Source organism: Brachypodium distachyon, chromosome 2 (assembly GCF_000005505.3).
Source record: "Brachypodium distachyon strain Bd21 chromosome 2, Brachypodium_distachyon_v3.0, whole genome shotgun sequence".
NCBI lineage: Eukaryota > Viridiplantae > Streptophyta > Magnoliopsida > Poales > Poaceae > Brachypodium > Brachypodium distachyon.
Window position 1 is genome coordinate 10,056,108 of NC_016132.3, and position 21,262 is coordinate 10,077,369.

A 21,262-nucleotide genomic window follows, 5' to 3' on the forward strand; every position below is an offset into this window, starting at 1 on the left:
ATATATACCTCCCTTGAGAGCTGAAAATTTTGTTCTGTTTGTCATGGACACATAAAGTACTCCATGATATTTTTCGATCTCTCGGGAGCCTACACACGAGAACTTTTTACTTGTACATGCAATCAAACGAGCAATATAAATCTGTACATACTTTTCCTCCTGAGGATAACGAAGCCCGTCAGAAAGAACAGACCTCGAACCTCGATCCGCTTATTCAATCACAGTGCAAGTGCAAACCACACGCACGTAGCAAGACGATGCCACGTCTGTGCATCATATATTCATATATCTATACTCGCAGATCAAACTCGACTCGATCGGGCATGTAACGCAGTCGATTAGGGACCATGACCATGCTGGCCGTGACCGGGGCCGGGGCTATGGCCGGGACTTGTCTCCCTGTCCATGAGCTCGCTGCCGCCCCTGCTTCCCGCGGCAAGCCTGCGCGCCACGGTGGTGGCCGCCGCACCCTGCGTCTCGCCATGAACCATCGGCGCCGTGGCATGGGCGAGCAGAAGAAGGGCCATGGCGACCGCCGCAAAGATCCAAGCTGATGACTTGTTGCCCATGGAGACACCAGGATCGAGTACGTGTACGTGGCGATGGATGTGTATGTGTGTTGGTCAGGTGAGAATGCAGAGAGGCCGCCGGGGTGCCTTAATATAGAGCCGTTGGGTGATCCACAGGCTTACACGTGCAAGCACAGGAATGTTGCTTAATGCTTATATGTTGATTAATTTTCTATGTAGCTACATTACGTATGAAGTTTCTTTCGATTTAACAATGTAATGGATAGTTATTCCTTGATGCCAGTATTAGAAACCTCAAACACGAAACGGAAAGAAAAAAATATGCCTCGCCGTCTGATAAATCGATCGTGGAGACAGCATAATACGACGAAGCAATATATATCTCATATATGGCAAGATTGAGACCAAGGTTTCCCTTAGATCGTGGTGACGTTATGTTTTAGCAGTAGCCGCCGGTGGCATTTTTGTTTCGCATCCTGCAATCGCATCTCCACGGCGTTCATCGTCATAGTTACACCTGTCCAAGTGACTCCTACGTTATCCGCACTCGTGCGTGGAGAGAATCAATCTCGTAAGATAGACGAGGAGGCTAGATATATAAACGACTGTATGTATATGATCTTGGCTGCTCGATCTATAGTTTTTTTCAATAAATTTGATAAAAAATTATCGGTACTCAACTGAGAAATTGAATTTCTCACTTGACGAGCTTGTAAGAACCGATCGATCATCCTCCCCTAGCTCGGGGCTTTCTGATGGATCTTCTCGTGCTTTTGGGTTGGTATGACTATGAGCTTTTTTATGTGTGTATCTGCAATTTTTAGAATCATGCATATAGAATCGCGCATAAATTTTTCACCTGTAATTTTTAGAATCGCGCATAAACTTTCACCTGTACTTTTTAGAATCGCGCACAAAGTTTCACCTGCAATTTTAAAGTCGCGCATAAAACCTGCAATGTTTAAAATTTGATTGTTATTATTTTGTTGCATTTTTCATTTCTCCGTGGCGTTGGTTGTGTTGTGCAATTGTGCAATCGGTAATTTTTCAAAATTTAATTTTTAGCACCGTTTTAAAATTTGTAGTAATACACATGAGAAGCATATAAGTGAGTACTGGATTTATGTTAGTATAACGATGAATCCTTTTTGTTGTGATCTCAAACTACGAAGAAACACACCCCCGTGCGTGCACCAATCGGGACGTCACATACACACAAGAAAAAAGAAAAAAAAAGATCAATCATTATCATAGTGTGCTCTATCGTGTGCAAGCAGAAGCGGTGCAAAGGAAAAAGGAAAGAGAGCCGCACAATTTGAAATCTCAGTTGACTGCTAGCTAGACACACCCAAATTTTGTTTTACTTCGTACGAAGCTATAATATTTTATATAGTACTATCTAGGAACCGTCCAAGCAGGTCTTACGTCAGCTCGCCTCACGTTCTGGCTGTCGTTGCAAACTCTCGGATCGCCACCTCCTGTTGTCATCGGAGGGAACCACCCTCGCGAGCCACCAGAAACGCGGAACCGCCCAAATCGGCTAGGGCCCTGGCGCCACGCGACGTTCGTTCCCATGCCGGAGGAGCGAAGAAACCAAATGCAACTCTGCAACTGAGCACGCTCCGGTCCACCGTCGAGAGCCAGTACAGCTAAACCTGACCTTTTTCCAGTGTTTGTGTAGTCCGAGAATACGACTCGCCCATTGCTTCACACTTTCGGCCGGCACCTCTTCAAGTGCGAGAGCCGATCTAGCTAGAGTGCACCGCTTGACTTTTCGACCATTCGGGGAAAGACAGTCCAGGCAAGGAAGGCGATCAGTAGGTCCATGGATCAAAAAGGTACAAATATGAATAGTGCCAATGGTCTGTCACGTGAGCGATGTACCCTTGTAAGCAACGGCAACGCAAGTTCCCGACCAGAGATACAGAGTTGTGTGGGAACCCAAAAGGTCAAGCAGTTGGTCAATTCGGCTGCAGCTTCACTACAAAAGATCTCTAGAATATGCCCGCACAGTGCAGAGGCAGCAGGAGGCCTGAGGGCTGTGGTCTGTGGTCTGTGGACTGACTATATCTGTCTGTCCGTCGTCTGATGACGCAACAACATCGTCTCCTTCCTCGCCACCGCTTAAGCAGCTCCGTGTCGATCTTCCCCAGCCCAGCCCGTGCTCGATTACCTACGCGCCTAAGCAAAAGCCCTGATCCCTTACACACCAAGGAAACGGGCTCAATTTATGCCGACCTCCTTGCAGCGAGATGCCGCCGCAGCCGCAGCCGTGTCCAAAGAACGCCGCGCAGTTCGGCAGCCAGCACGCATAATGGCGCACGTCGCTGACATGGCGGCCTTCTACGACGCCTGGGTGGGCCGTGAGGAGGAGATCGTCGCCGACCTGACGGCCGCGCTCTCGCTCTCGCTCTCGGCGCGCCGGCGCGAGGCGCTGGCGCCGCTCGTGGACGCCGCCATGGACCACGTGGCCACCTACTACGAGCACAAGGCCCGCCTCGCCGACCGCGACGTCGTGGCGGCGCTCGACCCGCGCTGGCTCAACCCGCTGGAGCGCACCTTCCTCTGGGCCTGGGGCTGGAAGCCCGCGCTCGTCTTCCGCTTCGTGGACGAGGCTGCCGTGGGCTCGGCCCAGCAGCGGCGTGGGCTGGAGGACCTGCGGGCGTCCACGGCGGCGGCGGAGCGCGAGGTGGAGCGGGAGGTGGCGGCCATGCAGGAGTCCCTGGCGGGGCCTCGGGTGCTGGCGGCGCTGCGGCGGCAGCTTCACAGCCCGCGGAACGGCGAGGCGGACGAGGCCGTGGCGGCGGTCGGCCGGTCGCTCCGCGTGCTGCTGGCGGCCGGGGACGCGCTCCGCGAGCGGACGGTGCGCGGCGTCGTCGGGCTGCTGGGGCCCGAGCAGGCGGGCGCGTTCGTCGCGGCCTTGCTCAGGTTCCACCTCGGCGTCCGCCGCGCCGGCCGCGGCTGGTCCTCCGGCCAAGGCGGCCAGCGAGGCCTCTAGCCAGTGAAAATTGTATCCCGTGCGGCAACGGTGTTGCGTCTAATTACTCGCGTGGGGAATTATGCCCCGCACGTCATTGTCCGTGTCAGTCCAGCGGTCGTAATAAAAGGGTGTCGCGCCCGAGTCCTGTTGTTTTCTCGTATCAGTCACTGTGTGTCAGCGTCCCGCGCTTGTTCTTGTGGTACGGTCATGTGTTTGTTTTCTGTTCGTGTTCCGCATGTCGAATTGCTTACCGTGTCAACCTGTCAAATGGTCGCCGTCGGGCTTGGCTCACTAGTCGAGCGTCTCAGGAGACGAGAATCATGCGTGACAGCCTGGTAAATTTACCATTTCGAAATACGAATTAGTCGTACAGCATCTGGCCTATCATTGGTGCAGAATGTTGAGAGTGGAGATTATGTTAAGGTTCTAGTCAATATTGTCTTGAACAATCTTGCCACAAACATGAGGAATGGCAACTCGTCTGGAACATGCTCAATCGCTTTGCATTCTTTTTTTTTGAAAGAATGTAAGTACATACAACGCAACCACACGTTCTCTCTGCATGTTGAAAGTAATGCCAGTAACAATTCACACGTCAACTCCTTTATGCGAAACAATGACCACAAGAGTTTTCACTGAAACATACATATGTCTAAAGCCACCGCATATTTTTGTCTTAACATAAGATACTATAATTTCAAACCCTAGAAAAAAAAAGCCAATGAAAATCAATCTGCTCAAACTGAAATATTTCATCATCATCATCTAGCACAATCCCCCAAGCACACAGCGGACACCGATCTACTCCATCCGTTCCTAAATTTGAACTAAAACGACAACAATAATTTAGGAACGGAGGGAGTACAACAGTTCTAATCGCTGACTACGTAGCTCTGCTGCACACTATCCACCCCAAACATCTTATTTCCTTCTATAACAATTTAGGTGATCCATATCTAACTAGTTCCTACGAAGCAGATTCAAAATAAGTAGACAAACAGTTACCTAATTCACACTAGATATATCAATCAATATGGGGCTATAATATAATAAAGCCCCATCAATGAGAAGATAATATCAGTACTTGGCCCGTGAGTATATATGGGTATTTCTTAAGTTCTAAGATTAATTCGTGGGCGTCTGGCTCAGGTGTTTGGCTAAACGTAGACAGTGTCACAAAGATGCATTCTAGCGTAAGAGGAAGAAACGGTAATCTGGGTGATGTACTTGCCGCTGGCAAAGCCATTCATCTGCATCTTTCAAAAGGGATGCAGTTAATTGCTGCTCATACTGCTGATTTGAAGTCCACATAGAACCACTAAATTTGTATGAAGCTAGACCAATGAGAGGCAGTGTGATCTTCCCACAAACATCAGCAATTTCCATGTTATGAAGGTCATTTGTCTCGGGATTCCCAGTTAATGTGCCTGCCCAATGTTGCATCATAATTAGTACCATGATTACAGATTGGCTTCTTCAAAGCTTATGCTGTCTTTGGTTCTTGCTCATCTATCCCCTACCAATTTTTGCCAACCATTGGCTAGCCAAAAAATTGGAAGTTTTCTTGGCGTATGGTTTGCCAAAAAGTTGGCAAGATTTGTGAAGAGAGACATTAGATGGTTGGCAAGATTCTTTTGGGAACCAAATTTTTGGATACAACCGAACAAAGACCAAAATAACATAGATTGACAAATTTTTGGTAGGGGAATTTTGGGCATGAACCAAACACACCTTTATTCTTTTAGCATATAATGAAACACCTGATATGTAAATATATAAATCTATAGCGTTTTTATACTCAAGGAAACACAAAATTTACCTTCAGGTGGCGTCGACAGTGCATGAAATGTTAAAAAGCAAGCATCCAAATCTTGTAACATAGGTCCTGTTGGTATCCTGTATATGGGGTACCTGCACTCAACTTCCACTGGGTAAGACAAACCTGTAAGAAATTGTTCTAGGAACCAAAAGAATAAAAGGGAATACCAGGCTACAGAAATCCAACTGGATGGCAGAAGATCACAGCTTCTATATCTCTTCAGATCAGGAAACCTACTTGTAAGTATTGATATCTGAAGGATTTGCCAAAAAAGGAAACCATCATCTAGGTTGCAGATGCAATATTTGGTAGAACAAAACAAAAAAAGATTTGTACCATGTCTACTAAAGGTTGTCTTCCGTATGGCGCGTCATGCTCCAAGTACTGGAAAACGGGGTGTGATTCCTGGTTGTCAGACTCACTGTCATCACTTGAGAAGCCTTCTTGATCAGCTGAAATATTTTTCACTAAACATGAGCTTTTAATTCCTATGGGCTGCCCATGGTCACAGTCACTGCTTACGTCACTGCTTGTATCCTCAACACTGTCACCATCGCTGTCTTCACCAAGTCCTCTAAAACTGAAAACAACAGACAGCTTCCTATTTATCATCATCATATAGGGGAACTTTTGCCAACAAGGTAAAATAGTCATAGCACCATTAATTGGCATTTCCTGTATTGCACAAAAAAAAATATATACTCCTTTTGCTTTAACGATGTCTCCACTTGATCAACAACAGAACACAAGCAAGCAAAATAATCTATAGGCTTGCTTGCTTTGGTACACTCAGAAAAAAAATGAAAAGGGCAGTTTTGTTGTGGAGCACCAATTGAGGTTGTTGGGTAATGAGTCCCTAAATATGCACAGAGGCCCTGCCCCAGTATCCAGTATGAGTTTCGATGGAGGTCGATTACTGTCGATAGAAAGGGCGCAAGGGTCATTAGTTTTACATCAGCTCCCAGGCAAGAACTGAGTCACTTGGGACCTCGGTGATACTGGATGTGTACACAAAAGAATACAGGGAGATTGCTAGAGGGGCAACACACAAACTGACTGCCTTTATCTGGTTGAGAATCGGAGACAACCTGATTTATCGTCGCAAACGCTGTCTACAATTATCTCATCAAGAACAGTGATTTAATGGCTTACACACCGGCTACGGCAGGGACATTTTCCTTGGCGCTGGCTGCGAGGAGGTTTTCTAGGCGGTGGTGATGGATTACTTGTGGACTACGGAGAAGGGATAGATTGTGAGGGATAGACTGTGATCATACTGAAGAGATGAGAAACTGTGTTAGATCAACCAGATCAAAGGGCTTGGGTCCAAACAGGATTTACAAATAATTTGGACCTTGATACGGCTAAGTGTTTTCACCACGTGACATGTACAATACTACCCCTTTTAACAAAAAGGTACATTCATTTGCATCGGTAGTTGTGAACTTTTTAAGGGGGGGGTGTACTGAAGCAATGTTCTTGCTAGATACTGTAGGTTTTTTTTTCTGCGCACAGACATAAGAGCAACCTTAAAACCACTTAATTTAAAGCCCAAACAATATTAAATCAAAAACTTTTGGGGAAATTATGCTCTATAATTAAGTGGGACATTCATTATTTACCGCCCGAAAGATTGTCACTCTAGGATATACAACAATATATGTACCAGTGACATGTGTGTCCCATAATAACGTGTCAATGAAACCAAGTGTGTAAATCCTAGAGTGTCAACTTTTTGGGCGGTAAAATATTGTTTACTCCGAGGAAGGCCGCAAAGACTTCTCAGTAACGTTACAACATAGGCAACCTGAATATTTAACAAGGAAAACATATTGACCACATATTGACATGATTGGTTTGAATTCTCAGCATCCCAGCTAGCAGATAACTTATGAGTTGGTACTGCAAGTAAAAAAAACAGTTCTACAATATTATTTGGAAAACGAACCAGATAAACAATATCACCAATAGTACTCACTGGTATATCCACTAGTAACTCAATCCACCAAATTATGATCGTGGGAAAACAAATATTCTGAAAAACGAATGGATCCATTGGAGAGATACAACAAGGCATAAACTAATTGTATTTAAAATTAGAGAACTTAGTATACATTATATCAGTAGTTCATTACATTGTTACTTGAGGGTCATTATAATTATAAGACACATGAACAAAAATAACTGCGACGGAGAAAGGATTGCAAAGACCAGACATAGATACTAATTGCTGCATGCTTAAAGCTAGAAATACACACTTCTCAAGAGTAACTATAGCCTAGAAACCATATTTATATGCATAATTTTCATAATGCAGTGTTCATAATTATCTAAAAAAATCACAATAATAACTACTGTAAATCTGCACGTATCCATGCAACCATTTCACGTCTCGAGACAAGCACAAGGCACCACTCGAACAAAAATAGATAAATACTGCCTCCGTTCCTAAATATAAGAAGTCCTACCTTTGTTCTATGTAAGTTTGACCAAAATTATAAAAAAAATCTACCACCATTTAGAACTCCAAATTAGTGTTACTAAATCTGTCATTATATATACATTCATAGTATACTCATTTGATATTGTAGATCTTAGTATATTTTTATATAAAATTGGTCACACTTGAAGAAGTTTGACTTAGGAGAAAGCTAGGGCTTCTTATATTTAGGAACGGAAGGAGTATATAGCAGGTTCAGGTTCACAACAGACAGATCACATGATGCCTCATTTTGGAAGTACAAGGCTGAATCCAAACATGCTATGTCTCATTTTAGCATTTCACTTGTCTTCTATCTCCTGATTTCGAAGGGAATGCTATTTAATTGATTGTTGGTGTCTTTCAGCAAATTGACACGTTTATGTAGTGGTACTGTACTGAGCAAGAGCAACAAATTTTTTTTTTTGAGGGGAGCAAGAGCAACAATTTTAGTGTCTCTAACCAAACTGCAAGAAAGTATATAGTGTCCGGCGGCCATTTTTCCTACTCCCTCCGATCCACATTACTTGTTGCTGATTTAGTAGAACTTGTCGCCGATTGAATACAACTTTGTCCTAAATCAGCAACAAGTAATATGGATTTAGTACAAAGTTGTAATAAATCAGCGACAAGTAATATGGGTTGGAGGGAGTACCATTTATAGCAATAGTATTGAGCTTCTGATTTTAGTATTACAGAAAATCTATTTTTGAGAAAGAACAAGTAAGTGCCCACGTGTCAAACATGACGAAAGATGAGTACCCAATTAAGATCTGCTTGGTCTAACGTTTTAACAACCACAAACAGAGTTAGCTTGAAATCCGCTTGGCCTAACGTCCACGAATGTTCAATCCACTGATTCCGGAAGGCAACTCCAGAATTCCCTCAGGTAAAGGTGAATCAATCAAGTAGGCGTTTGAAGTTGCCCGTTCCGATAACCCCTTGCACTACGGTAATGCGGTAATGCCGTTCTAACAAATAAATCATAAGCCAGAATTAGTAAAAGGCTACCTTTTACTCGACGGAGTCGGCCGGGATGCATAGAGCTGGATAGCCGACAGGAAGGGGACGTAGTACTGAACAACACCGTCCGTCCCATTGAGCACGAGCGGCACGCCGGCGCCGTATGCGCTCCACTCCCTGAACTCTTCCCACAGATCCGTGAGCTCGTAGTACGCCGAGCTCGTCTGCATGCGCGCACAGACCCCCACAAAAATCATCATCCATTGGCACGAAAGGGGGTAAATACAAAACCACATTCGCAATCGCAAACAGGAGCTCGAGGACGCACCTGGGGTGGGCACCGCGCTGGCACGCGGACGGCGGTGGAGGCGATGAAGCTCTCGAGGTTGGTCTCTCCCGCCGCCGCTGGCGGGTCCCGCTGAAGTTCCGCCATCGGCTTCGCGGTCTTCTCCTCCGACCCCGGCGGCGGGTGTTGCTGCTGGAAGAGGTGGTGGCGGCGGGGCGGGGGGCAGTAGAAGCGGTCCGCGGCGCGGGAGGCAACGCCGGGCACGGACATGGCTGGCGGCGGGCGCCCGAGCTGGGTGGCCTCGAGGGTACGTAGGGTTGTAGGCTTGCGGGTGGTGAAACGGATTCGTCGAGTGCAGATGGGGGAGGAGGGAATGGGGGAGGGAGAGGGAAGGGAGGTAAAAGGAAGCTTAATTTTAAAAGCTGCTGCACCTGCATTGGGAGAGTGGGAGCGAGGGAGGCAGTGCGTGCAAATAGAAATTCCTTTTGGGGGGAGATGGATAGGACACTCGCGTCAGTTGTTTAATGATAAAAATTCCATGTGTATCGCCGACAATCGGGTCAGTCCTAATCTCAGTTCAGTTCAGAGAAAAAAAAAGTTGTGTTTCAGACCGTTCAAGCTTCACGGATTTAGAGTTAGTCATTTATAAAAAAATTTAAGTTAGAGAGCTGTGAAAACAAAATAAAATTACTTCCTCCGGTGAGAATTACTTGTCACTCAATCTCGGACAAGTAATATGGGTTAGTGGGATTACTATACATCTCACAAAGACTACTGGCTCGAGCTCTACGAAAAAGTGGACCTATGAATAACCAGCTCCATCGAACTCATGGAGAGGTCTCAAACACACTTATATAGTTCAACTGGAAATTCGTATCAGAAATTTAGATAAATACAATTGGATCGGCTCTATACATGTTTCGCTCGGATGGGCTTCTCTACTCCCTCCTTAGCCGTGTGATTTATTGATTGCCTATTACTCTCTCTAAATATAAAGCATTTTAATTTTGTCTAAGTCAAAATTAATAAGTTTGACTAAATTTATAAAAAATCTACCAACATCTTTAACTCTAGTTTAGTTTTCTTAACGAGAATATATATATTTCGTCCCTCAACTTGTTAAAAAGTATACAAATGGTCCTTTAACTTTTTTTTTATACTTTTCGTCCTTCAACTTTAAAACCGGACAGCATTAGTCCCTCACCGCACGGTGTCATGGTTTTGCTCCCAACTTGTCATGTCGGCATTTGGGACTATCCCGTTGGACCTGAACCCTAGATAACTGACATAGGGGTGTTACAAGATGCTATCACATATTCTCCTGTCGTCGTGGGCCTACTTAAGTTTTTCTTGGTATTTTAGGCTAAAACAAATGGATTTAGCAAGGGCTAAAAAACATATGGTGCCAACACCGCATACGTAGCAAGTCGTGGAGTAAAACCATGCCACGATGGGACCAAAACCGCTTTAGACGTGGTGAGGGACCATTATTGTCCAGTTTCGACAGTTAGAGGATGAAAAGTACAAGGTAAAAGTTGTGGGACCATTTCCGTACTTTTCAACAAGTTGAGGGACGAAAATATATTTTCTCTTTATTAAATCCATAATAATATACTTATTTAATTTTGCAAATATTAATATATTTTTCTATAAAGTTGTTCAGATTTGATGAAGTTCGACTTAGTACAAGTACAAGATCTTATATTTAGAAACAGAGACAGTAAAATATTTAAATGGTGAATTAATGCGTGTAGGCTGGAATTTCTAAAGATAATGTTTGGTGTGGGTACACTGAAGCACAAAATTAGTCCAATCAACTGAAAAATGGGTGATCAAATCTCAACCTTTGGATGGAAAGGAAGCATGGATACGAGTATAATAAGGGAGCAAGCAAGCTGATTATGGTTAAAAAGAAAGGAAGGAAGGTGATCTCGGCTTGATTATGTATATTATTGCTAGTTCTCAGCTCGCCTCCATAGTACTCGCATAATTCTGGTCTCGAATTTTCCCAAATATGGATGTATCTATTTATAAAAAACGTCTAAATACATGTAATATTTTGACAAGAATTATGGAACGGAGCGAGTAATCCATATGTCAATTACTTCAAACATGCTCCCTCCATCCCATATTAAGTGCCGAAATATTACATGTATTTAGGCGTATTTTAATATCTAGATACGTTCATCTGTACCAATATATTAAATTGAAGTTGGTAGTGATGATACAGACGTCGCGGAGGTCTTTTCATCAAAATTACGAGGGATGTGCCACTCCCGCCCGAGAAAAAAAACTTTTCGCTTAGCTGTTGTCAGTCCCTGCAAAAAGAAGGCCTCTCGCATCCAAGCCGTCCGCATGCGGGAAAGGAGGTGGCAGTGGCGGAGTCCGCTGTAGGAGGAGGAGGCGGACACTTGAGGAGGAACTAGCGGCCAGCAGGAGCCATGGAGTTTCAGGTAAGTTACGGGTATGGGGAAATTGTGTAACGGGAAGAATATGGGATGGAGAACATCAAAACGGTGTGCTGAACTGCACCAATTGAAAAATTAAAATATATACCAATATATTAAATTGGAGTTGGTGGTAATGGTACGAAAGTCGTAGTACGTCACGGCACCGAAATTGCGTCCAATATGCCACCTAATACCCCATGTGCAGAAGCTGTCCGTCTTCGTCCATCCTCAGCGCAAGCCTCCTCCTCTCGATCTCCCGCACGACACGAGTGCAAGCTCCCGTCCTTCTCAGTCCCCACACGAAACGGATCTCCCGCACGAGAAAAATTATTCCGTAGCAACGCACGGACACTCCGCTACTATTTAGATAAATTTGGTTCACTTAATATGGGACAAATATGGGACAGAGGGAGTATATAAGTTGTCAGAAACCCAGCATACTGGAGGTTGTGTTTGAACCAAAAATCAACAGCAATAATTTATCGGAAACCAATATGCATATAGCAGGTTACATGTCACAAATAATTTTGCCCATTTGCAATGGTATTGATTGCTCTTGGTTATCTGCATCCTGATTTCTTTTTGCGGGCCAAATCTAGAAGGTTTACTCGTGTTTTCGTAGTAAGATATTGAGAACCTAGCGTGACCTATAGACTAGAGTACAAACGAGCCATTGATACTCCTCGGTGATTTCGGAAAATATTGGACGCGGCACTTAGGATACGAACTTAAGTTTATATGCAAATTGAGAACTGAAAATTAAAGAATAAAACTGAAGTTACCTCCTCCACATCGCACCATCCCACACATGCAGCCAACCTCGTCCACACCACGTCATCTCACACATGAACTGACTGATAAACACACATGTTCGTTAATAGTTGGATGTGGTGGAGATATCTCAGAGAAGGTCACCAGAAGATATAGGCAGATCGTGTTGTTAGTGGTGGTTACAGCGTGACATCTATAATGGTAGACGTCCCTTCCGTTATCCTCTGTGCTCACCCGTTTTCGGTTCTGCACGCCCTTCCGGCCTTCCCAAATGCTGCCTCCGGACTACAGTGACGATTATCAACCTGTGCCAAGCGATCAAGTTTATGAGCAACGCTTCGTGCCGCTGCCCGTCTTTTCATCACACTAAGGAAATCCTTATTGTCATGCAAGGAAACACATCTTGTAATCTAGTAAGAATTGTGGCTCCCACTAGGATGAAAACAGAGCGGATACTCCAATTGTCCGTCTAACCAAGAGATTCTTAAGTAGATATGGTTTAAAGAATAAGCAAATGTACTATGTTCCGATGAGTGGGATAGGAGATACTAGGCTACAACATGAATGATAGTCGTCAAGACAGACTATTCGGGTATTTTAGTGGAACTATACGGATAATTTAATAGTATAGAATATCCGGAACAGGCTAACTTGCTGCCCGGCCTATATAACTCGCCGTACCCTTTATTAGTCCAGGGTCTTCGATTGTACACCCTATAGACTCGTGTTTAAACATTTTCTTCAAATTAATTGGTTAACCCTTACTCCGATACATAAACAGTGTCGCTCACGTAAGAACAAAATGGACGACACTTTTTATGAATCAGAGGAATTACTGTCTGCTGCGTCAAACATTTTCAGCCTAGTTGCCATCCTGTTGTTAGCGGTCGTGTTCTCCATTCCTGCCCATCAATTTATTAAACAGTAACATTGTTAGTTTTGGAAATAAATCACCAAATGTTTGGTAGACCTGTTGCAATGTATGGAGTTGTTATTCTAATATTAATAAAAGAACAAAACTACTGCTAAAGCAGAAGGTGGATCAACACCCTCACTTTTCTTACTTATTTTTGGCAAATCGATCAAGGCTAATATTTGATGCACACACGTTTAAGGTTGTTAACTCAGTATTACTGCATATCGACACGAATCATATGCCCAGTGAAATACTCAAATGATTTCCCATCTTTGTCATTCTAATACTCTAATTCTTCTGTTCCTAAAGCCTAATTCAGGCTTGTTTCAGAAGGTGCAAATATTTACATGTATCTCTCCTCAATGAGAACAAAATTAGCCACAAAATGCTATCACGATGTACAAAGATAAGCAGTAAAACTAACATCATGTGTATCCAAATTAGCTGTGACACAACAATCCTGCAGGGAAGACCAGGTAGATGATTCAGTTTCCCCAAAAAAGGCAGAGTAGATGGTTCAGTTCTGTGAAGCAAACATTGATTGGTACTCGAGGCCCAAAAACTGGGAAAGAACAGCAAGTGAAACAGCGTGAACTGTGAATGACCAAGCACAGTAATTATGCCATATATTATTATTGAACTATTAGTATTTATACAATGTAGTATAAGGAGAGAATTCATCTAAAAAAAGTATAGGAGGGAATTTGTCATGCTCCTCAAACAAGGAAAACATGCAAGGCATGATCATGTAAAGTTGGCATACATTGTTACAATCACCTCAACTGTCAGTGTACAAAGAGTGATGCAGGGGCTTTCAATCATCTTTCTGATGCAGAGCACGAGGACTATTACCATTTAGTGCCGCATGATAGACACGCTTTTCCGCCAGCCCAAGATTAGAAAGAGTTAAATTACCCTGCAGAAAAATGTTTGTTTTATGGTGGCAATCAGGAATGGGGTACATACACAACGGCAGTTTATTAAAAAAATGTATAATCATTTTGGAGCATATGAAGGATAACGAATACCTCGATCGCAAGCAATTTCCTGACATTGTTGGCATAGAGTCTAGGATCATCTTTTTCTTGTTCAGAAGGATAGTATATAGGCAAATGAACCACCTCTATGTAATTTGCAACTTGGCATAGAAGCAAAAACACATGACGAGCCTGCAAGTTGTGATGAGAAACATGCCATTTGTTTCAGATTTGAGGTGTTTCAGAGTTAAATAAATCAAGATGAGAGGCTATATTAGTTGTCAGTTTAGAATATGTAAATGGAAGGCAGCACGACAAATAGACCCAAATCAGAGTTCAGTTCAGGTGCCACATACTTCTGGTAGGTACTACTATGTACTAGGCAACAATAAGTAACTGTTTGGATGTTGCATACAAATATGAAAAAAAAAAGCTCTAATCATGGTCATCTCATAATAATAATTTTCTCGACGTGTCGGAGTTTTCAATGTGGCAGCATATGCGTAGAAATTCATCGAGCTAGAGAAATTTTGATAATCACAGTAAGAAAGCAGCAGTCCAGAGATCTTCTCCAACGTGGAAGATGGTGTTTTGTGAAACATGGCAAAAGAGTGTAAGAACTACTTTATTGCACAGGGAGATTAAATATCACATTAACTTAACACATATGACAATTCTATAGAGCAAAAGTAATTATGGGAAAATTCCTAGTTCATCGCATAATGAAACCTAAATAGTAAATACCAGTATATGGTATAAAATGTTACTCTGCAAACAATAAGGAATCTACAAATAAGGTTACAACATATTGCCCATGTATTCCTATACTTATAAGCTCCTATATCGTGCTTACAGGAAACCATAAACCTGTAATGTTGACACTTACCCCATCCATTGAGTCCCAAGCTGGACTAAATCTTTTGTATGGATATCTTAAAATGACTGGCTGCACTGGTGCTCTTGCAAGAAAGGCTCCTGTTTTAAATGGGAGGAGGTAATCCCCATTTGTAGTAGTACCCTCTGACAGAAAAAGGAAAAACACGAATGTTGAAAAAGGAAACATGTTTAGGAGCTGCAAATGGATGTTAGATAAGAAAGTATGATAAAATAAGAAACACAAACAAATTTAATATATATCATTCATGTGTTTGGTCTGGAGTTTGGGAGATCTAGATGTTTTCCTTTTGGGTAATATAAATAAAATAACATTTGGCCAGCACAAGCTGAGGTTGAAAATTGAAAGGAACAGGAAAACCCCTTACACAACAGAGAAAACCCACAACAAAGATATGTGAACTATATAACACTCCCCTTCAAACTCATGGTGGGTCAACAACAGTGAGTTCCGAGATGTAGAAATCATGTTGTGCGCTAGTCTGGGCCTTCGTGAAGAAATCCGCTATTTGTAACCTAGAAGGCACATACTAGGGAGCAACAACCTGATCCTGCACACGGGAGCACAAGAAGGCAGCACTGCAGCATCAACACCAATATGCTTGGTAAGCTCATGCTTCACCGGATCACGCTCCACACTGAGGGCACCTGTACTGTCTTTGAAAAGAGAATCGGTGTAGTGACTGAAACACCAAAACCCTCAGGCAACCACTGCAGCCAAGTCACCACTGTGGTCAAAAGAACCATATAGCTCGCAACTCAGCCTCTGCAGCCGAACACGAAACTGCGTCTGTTTCTTTGTCTTCCAGGCAACGAGAGAATCACCAAAAAGAACACGGTAAGCAGAAAGGAACTGACAGTCCAAAGGATCGCTAGCCTAAGTAGTGGCGGTCCACGGAAGGACTGGCGCAGGGCGACGTAGGGCGGCGGCCGGCGGAGTGCGGAGAGCAGCGGGAGCAGCAGCAGCCGGTGGACTATGGAGTGTGGCGGGACCGGCAGCGGCTGGCTGAGTGCAGAGGGAAGCGGGACCAGCTGCGGCCGGTGGCTAATGAGGTGCAGCTGTAGGGCAGGCGACCGCAACCTCAGGGCTTTGGGGGTATGCGTCTAGGAGCCAGCCACCACCAATGCACGAATCAGATCGGGAGAACGGGAAATCAAGATCAAAAAATGAAACCGATCAAAATCGGTGAGTTGCGGCACCGGGAAAAAAACTTGGGAAAAGAAACCATAGCTCTGATACCATGTGAGAAATATGCAACTTGTATTTCCCAGAGGCCAAGGCCAGTATATATACACGAATAGGGGTGGTAATATGCAGGAAACCCCTTATACAACGGGGAAAATACACCACAAAGATATACAACTCTAACAGTATTATGTTACTCCCTCCAGTATTTGAATACTTGACATTTTAGGCATGATTTCACATACCAAGGAGCGCCCATATGAACTCAGATAGCACGGAATACTAACATAGATCAGTATAGCGCTGTTGTCCATCTGGTGGCAGTCTACCAAAAGCAGCATGTGCAGGGTTGAGTCTTGCTTTTAGCATCCACGCGATTTATTTTTCTCGTTCTTTTTTTTCTTGCATACCGGGCATTTGTTTGGGAATGCAAGAAATAATTAATGCATGCTGCATAGTCAAAGGGTATTAGTGGCAAACAAAAGGTTGGACTTCCCAAACATAAAATGGTTGCACATTTTCTTCTAATCCCTCCAGCGTAAAGTATTCAAAGACTGGAGTATATTGTATTAGTGATTCCTTGGTCCGTGTGTATAGTCAGAGAGGGAGTAGGCCCTAGCCCAGGATATTTTGATCACAATAATCAGATAGCTCATAGCTGTTGCAAAACTTTGTGGTACTATGATAGTGTCATAAGAATACGCAGAGACTCATAGAGTAAGGCATCTCAGAAAGTAATTACATAATAAAGATGACTAATGATTGAGCAGATAGGAAACGATGCCTTCTAAAAGATAGTGATAAATGATTATGAGTAATAGCGTACAAAATGAGAATGGTACATAAAAAAGTTATCAACTGAAACAAAAGTGGCTGTATACTAACCAGGAAACAGTAAAACCATGGGGGAATTATTGTCTTGAGAAACCTCTTGGACCCTTTCAGTTACAGCACCTAAATACAGTATGGACAGTTCAGTAAACAGCAAAGGGAAACTACAGGACATTACAAGTCTGAATGTTAAACCCTAGCTCTACAAGAAAATACCACGTGAGACGAACCTGCCTCACACAACAAACAAATCAAAAAGCTGGCTATGAAAAGCTTATGGTGCTCATCGATAATCGTGATAAAAACCATGCCAATTTGAAGCAGCAGTGAAAGAAAAAAAACATCCAGTAGTATTCTGAGAACGCTGACAGTGATAAAGTTGTTTCTGCAAATAAAGACTAAGATTATAATGAATTCAATAACTGCATGTCAATATATACCTGAGACACCTTTAGAATCTGAACCTTTAGATTCACGTTGTACAAAAATGCATCCAAGACATTTGCTGCAATTGAAAAGAAAATAAACCATGAATATTTTTTATGCAAGATTGTCATGAATGGAAAAAGTTGAGTACCCAGAAATCTTTTAAGTGAATGAAAAATGATCACTGCCATTTTCTTACCTATTGTCTTAATAAGACAGGCTACAAACATGAATAAGCAAAAAAAAAAAAGTTACCTTATGAGGCCAATCAAGGGCAACTTGGATACAGAGTTCTACAATAAGAATAAATTTAATCATGACCAAAGCATTTTGAATTAAGACTACATTAGTTCGCAACATTCTGAGTTATTGCATGAACATGAATAACATTGCATATGGTACCTTAGCAACAAAGCTCGGAGAAGAAGCTGACATGTGATAAAGAACGTCTACATATGACACATGGTTAGATACAATTGCCCCTGGTCTTTCCAGTTCTGCAGACTGATCTTGATGTACATCCTGAAAAAAAAATTATACTAACATCACAGAGGAACTAGACAAAACATCACTGGAGTTCAATCACAAGCTCGGTGATATTTCATCCTTTCATACTTATACAAGGCAGTACACAACGCAGATTGCAGGAAACCATTGCATTTTCGGTTCCTACAAGTTTTTGTCTATCACACCACCCAAGATGCAAAGGGTCATAAGGACAAGAGACATCAACAAGTTATTGCATCAGTGTTCCGAAAATTGCAACATTTTTAAGTATGCAGAATGTAAGCTTGTACATTATGTATTCATGATGAAGACATAACATAATCAAGCTATGTTGCAGCCATTTACTTTATGTTTCATAGCGAGAACTTTTTGGCTAAATTCATATTGATGATAAAGCTTTATTGCAATACTCAATAGATGCTCACCAAGCAAGTTAAAATAACGGCAATTTTACATGCTCTTGCTGACAAATAAACCAAAAATGGCAATCTATTGCCCATGGGTCTCTTGCCATGTTGCAGTATTTGCATTTCGAAATCAGTGGCAAATACTCATCTAACACAACTGCTACACATTATGCGATCTGCTATGGTAACCCGGAACTAGCAGCACCACATATCAGCTGTATCCCAAGGTTGTTACATCAACATTGGCATCCACAATTGACACTTTAAGTCTGTTCCAAACCAGTGCTATGTTCCACCGGTGACCAAACACCACATAATCATGTAAATGTGTCATGGGGCCTCATGAGGAAGCATATGTCGAAACAAGCAGGACAGATTGACCAAATAAACCACATGCTGAAAGAGGAAGATCGCATACTGACCTCAGCATTGGGGACGCTTCTATCGGACATGGGGATCCAGTAGAACCCAAATACGAACAGCATTGCCCGCGATAACCCGCGGCCAGCCCGCAGCACGGCCTCCCTCCTCCATCCCTGTAGGCGGGGACGGCCCTCTTCCAGTCCGTCCACGAACAGCGTGCAAATGCGGCACACGAGGTAGTAGGCGACGACCAGGAACACCCCCGCCACGAGACGGAGCGGGAGGAGGAATGCCGCCGCGAGCACCAGCCGCGCCACCTGCGCTGGGGAGAGCGGCCCGCGGCCCATCACCCCGTATGCGTCCCTGCGCGCGTAGGGCGCGTACCTGACGTCCAGCTCCTCCTCCTCCCCCTCCTCCTCCGCGGGCGCGCCGGAGAGGAGCGGCCGCACGGCCTCTCCGCCGCTGTCGCCGCCTTCGGGGTGGGAAGGCGCGGCGGGGGTGGTGTCGACGGCCATTGGGGATTCAGGTGAGTAGAGAGAGCCGCGAGACCGAGATCGGCGCGATGGCCGTGGGGACGACGTGCCTGTGTCTTTACGGGTTTGTGTCCGGGAGTTTGGTCGGCGCTGGGGAGGGGTGGACGGTGACGTGCTGACGTGGGGGCGCCTCGCGTTGGATCTGGATCAGACGGCGTTGGGTCGGGGACAGCAGACGTCTGACTTATAATTACACGTGCGTTTTTACCATCTAAAAATAACATACTACGTGTATAAAGAGAATATTGTATTTTTTAAAATTTTATTTACTGTTATTTTGAGATAAGATAATTCATATCTGCTATCATCCTAATGGTTGGTTTGGAGGTTGCCACCAATTAACAATTGAGATAATTATAAGAGTAAAGATTAAGATCTCGGAGTGGTGTTAAGAAAGAACGACACTCGAGCCCGACAAAAAGGAAAAAATTATGTAATAGGGGCTCTCCCAAAAATTACTCAAATTTAGTGGAACCAAAGTGAAATTTAAGTAAAGTGGTGTGATATTTGAACATTCAATCTAGAGATTTTTCAAAATTTATTAATGCTTTATTTTCAGCTATGAAACATGAGTGAAATGAAGTGAAATCACAGTCAAACCAAAACGAAACATTAATGAAAAAATAAATTTTATTAATATTTCACTTCGGTGTCACTAAAATTTCAATTTGAGTTCATAAGTTGAAACTAACATACTATATAAAACAGAAAAAAAACTGAATTCATAAATTATTTTTTATTGTTTACTAAAGGCAAGAAGAGTGCTCACCTAACTTCAATAAGGCCTCACCGAGGAGAAAATGAGAGGTGTGTGTGGTGTGGGCAAGCGGCTAGGGGACTCAACAAAGCCCTCGTGATTTTTTTATTTTCCCTTCTTGGTTTTATGTCCTTTCATTTTCACTTACATTTTTTTTCAATTTTCTATTTATTTATTCCATGGAAAATAAACTACTTTTATTCTTATTTATGATGATTCGTTCGATGTATATGATTTGTTTTAAAAAGACATGAACATCTTTTGTGGAACACATTAATATTTGTCTATAAATTAAAGAATATTTATATACACACTTATGAACTTTCCTTTTCTATTTACTTTTTTGTTTTCATTTTAGTGGAACTATTTATTTTGTGATATTATTATCTACTTTTTTACTTTGTTATTTTCATATATCTCTTAAAAATGTTCTTGGGTTTCAAAACAAATATTCATGTGTTTTAGAAGAGATGGTCATCATTGTTATTAATCATTCATGTGCTTAAAAAATAAAAAATATGTACATGTGTTCGCTGCAAAATAGTGAAAAACAAAAAAGCGAAACATAAAGAAAATAAGAAAAAGGCTAAGATAATAAACATAAGGAAAGTGAAAATAATCAACATGAAAAAAGAAACCATAAAGAAAAAGTAAAATAGCCATGTTACCATGCAAGGCAGGAAGGGGATTCATATGCATCATTCTATACGATGGAGTCTCTTTATTGGCCTGGCACATCTTAGTGTGCCACGTGGCTGCGCTATCGATCGATATGCTCTTCGCATTTTTAGTTTAATGGCCTGATGTTCCCGCTCTTCTAAGAACTTACACTCATTCCATTTTGTTTAGCCAGTGTAACCCATTCTCTAACAAGTTCTTAATTTTTCTTCTAACCACTTTGTATTTAAATAATAATAAAGCCTGTTTTTCATTTCCCCTTTCTCCTTTTGTTTTCATCATTTTTTAGCTGCTATGGAATTTGAACATTTCAAATCTACTTTATGTTTCACTCGTGTTTCACTAAGATTTTCAATAGTTAATACTCCCTCTGTCCCATATTAAGTGTCGTAATTTTGTCTAGCATATCTAGACAAACTTGTGACACTTAATATTGGACGGAGGGAGTATGTTTGTTTTCAATTACGAAACATGATCGAAACAAAGAAAAATCACAGTAAAAGCAGAAT

At 42.7% G+C, this 21,262-nt stretch overlaps 3 protein-coding genes across 5 annotated transcripts; 1 reads left to right on the forward strand and 2 right to left on the reverse strand.

Annotated features, from left to right (window-relative positions):
- Positions 1-2,521: 2,521 nt before the first annotated feature.
- LOC100833996 (protein DOG1-like 4) lies at positions 2,522-3,956 on the forward strand. The gene has a single exon (XM_003567546.4). The coding sequence runs from the start codon at positions 2,761-2,763 to the stop codon at positions 3,526-3,528; it is 768 nt and encodes a 255-aa protein (XP_003567594.2). The 5' UTR covers positions 2,522-2,760; the 3' UTR covers positions 3,529-3,956.
- A 117-nt stretch (positions 3,957-4,073) lies between these two features.
- On the reverse strand, positions 4,074-9,502 carry LOC100828879. The gene is made up of 6 exons (XM_010232527.3): positions 9,100-9,502; positions 8,820-8,995; positions 5,666-5,909; positions 5,497-5,582; positions 5,330-5,421; positions 4,074-4,937 (listed from the first exon to the last, which is right to left on the reverse strand). The coding sequence occupies exons 1-6, from the start codon at positions 9,325-9,327 to the stop codon at positions 4,699-4,701; spliced, it is 1,065 nt and encodes a 354-aa protein (XP_010230829.1). The 5' UTR covers positions 9,328-9,502; the 3' UTR covers positions 4,074-4,698.
- A 3,498-nt stretch (positions 9,503-13,000) lies between these two features.
- LOC100834306 (lysophospholipid acyltransferase LPEAT1) lies at positions 13,001-19,396 on the reverse strand. 3 transcript variants are annotated; one of them, XM_003567547.4, is made up of 9 exons: positions 18,845-19,396; positions 17,911-18,030; positions 17,764-17,801; positions 17,523-17,587; positions 17,137-17,205; positions 15,058-15,191; positions 14,223-14,363; positions 14,047-14,110; positions 13,001-13,180 (listed from the first exon to the last, which is right to left on the reverse strand). In XM_003567547.4, exons 1-9 carry the CDS (start codon positions 19,298-19,300, stop codon positions 13,095-13,097), a joined length of 1,173 nt encoding a protein of 390 aa, XP_003567595.2. In that variant the 5' UTR covers positions 19,301-19,396; the 3' UTR covers positions 13,001-13,094. The 3 variants fall into 3 exon arrangements, with proteins under 3 accessions (XP_003567595.2, XP_010230830.1, XP_024316104.1); XM_010232528.3 differs by lacking the exon at positions 13,001-13,180 and adding an exon at positions 13,419-13,654 and having other exon boundaries at positions 18,845-19,395; XM_024460336.1 differs by lacking the exon at positions 13,001-13,180 and having other exon boundaries at positions 13,790-14,110; positions 18,845-19,393.
- Positions 19,397-21,262: the final 1,866 nt, after the last annotated feature.

Coding starts and splice junctions, on each gene's coding strand:
- LOC100828879 (XM_010232527.3), bottom strand. CDS start 9,327: ATGTCCGTGCCCGGCGTTGCCTCCCGCGCCGCGGACCGCTTCTACTGC. Junction 5,910..8,819: donor CCGACTCCGTCGAGTAAAAG/GTAGCCTTTTAC, acceptor TGTTGTTTTCAG/TTTTAGAGGACTTGGTGAAG. Junction 4,938..5,329: donor ACTGTCGACGCCACCTGAAG/GTAAATTTTGTG, acceptor AACATTGGGCAG/GCACATTAACTGGGAATCCC.
- LOC100833996 (XM_003567546.4), top strand. CDS start 2,761: ATGCCGACCTCCTTGCAGCGAGATGCCGCCGCAGCCGCAGCCGTGTCC.
- LOC100834306 (XM_003567547.4), bottom strand. CDS start 19,300: ATGGCCGTCGACACCACCCCCGCCGCGCCTTCCCACCCCGAAGGCGGC. Junction 17,206..17,522: donor AGATTCTAAAGGTGTCTCAG/GTATATATTGAC, acceptor TACTGTATTTAG/GTGCTGTAACTGAAAGGGTC. Junction 13,181..14,046: donor CTATCATGCGGCACTAAATG/GTAATAGTCCTC, acceptor ATTGATGGGCAG/GAATGGAGAACACGACCGCT.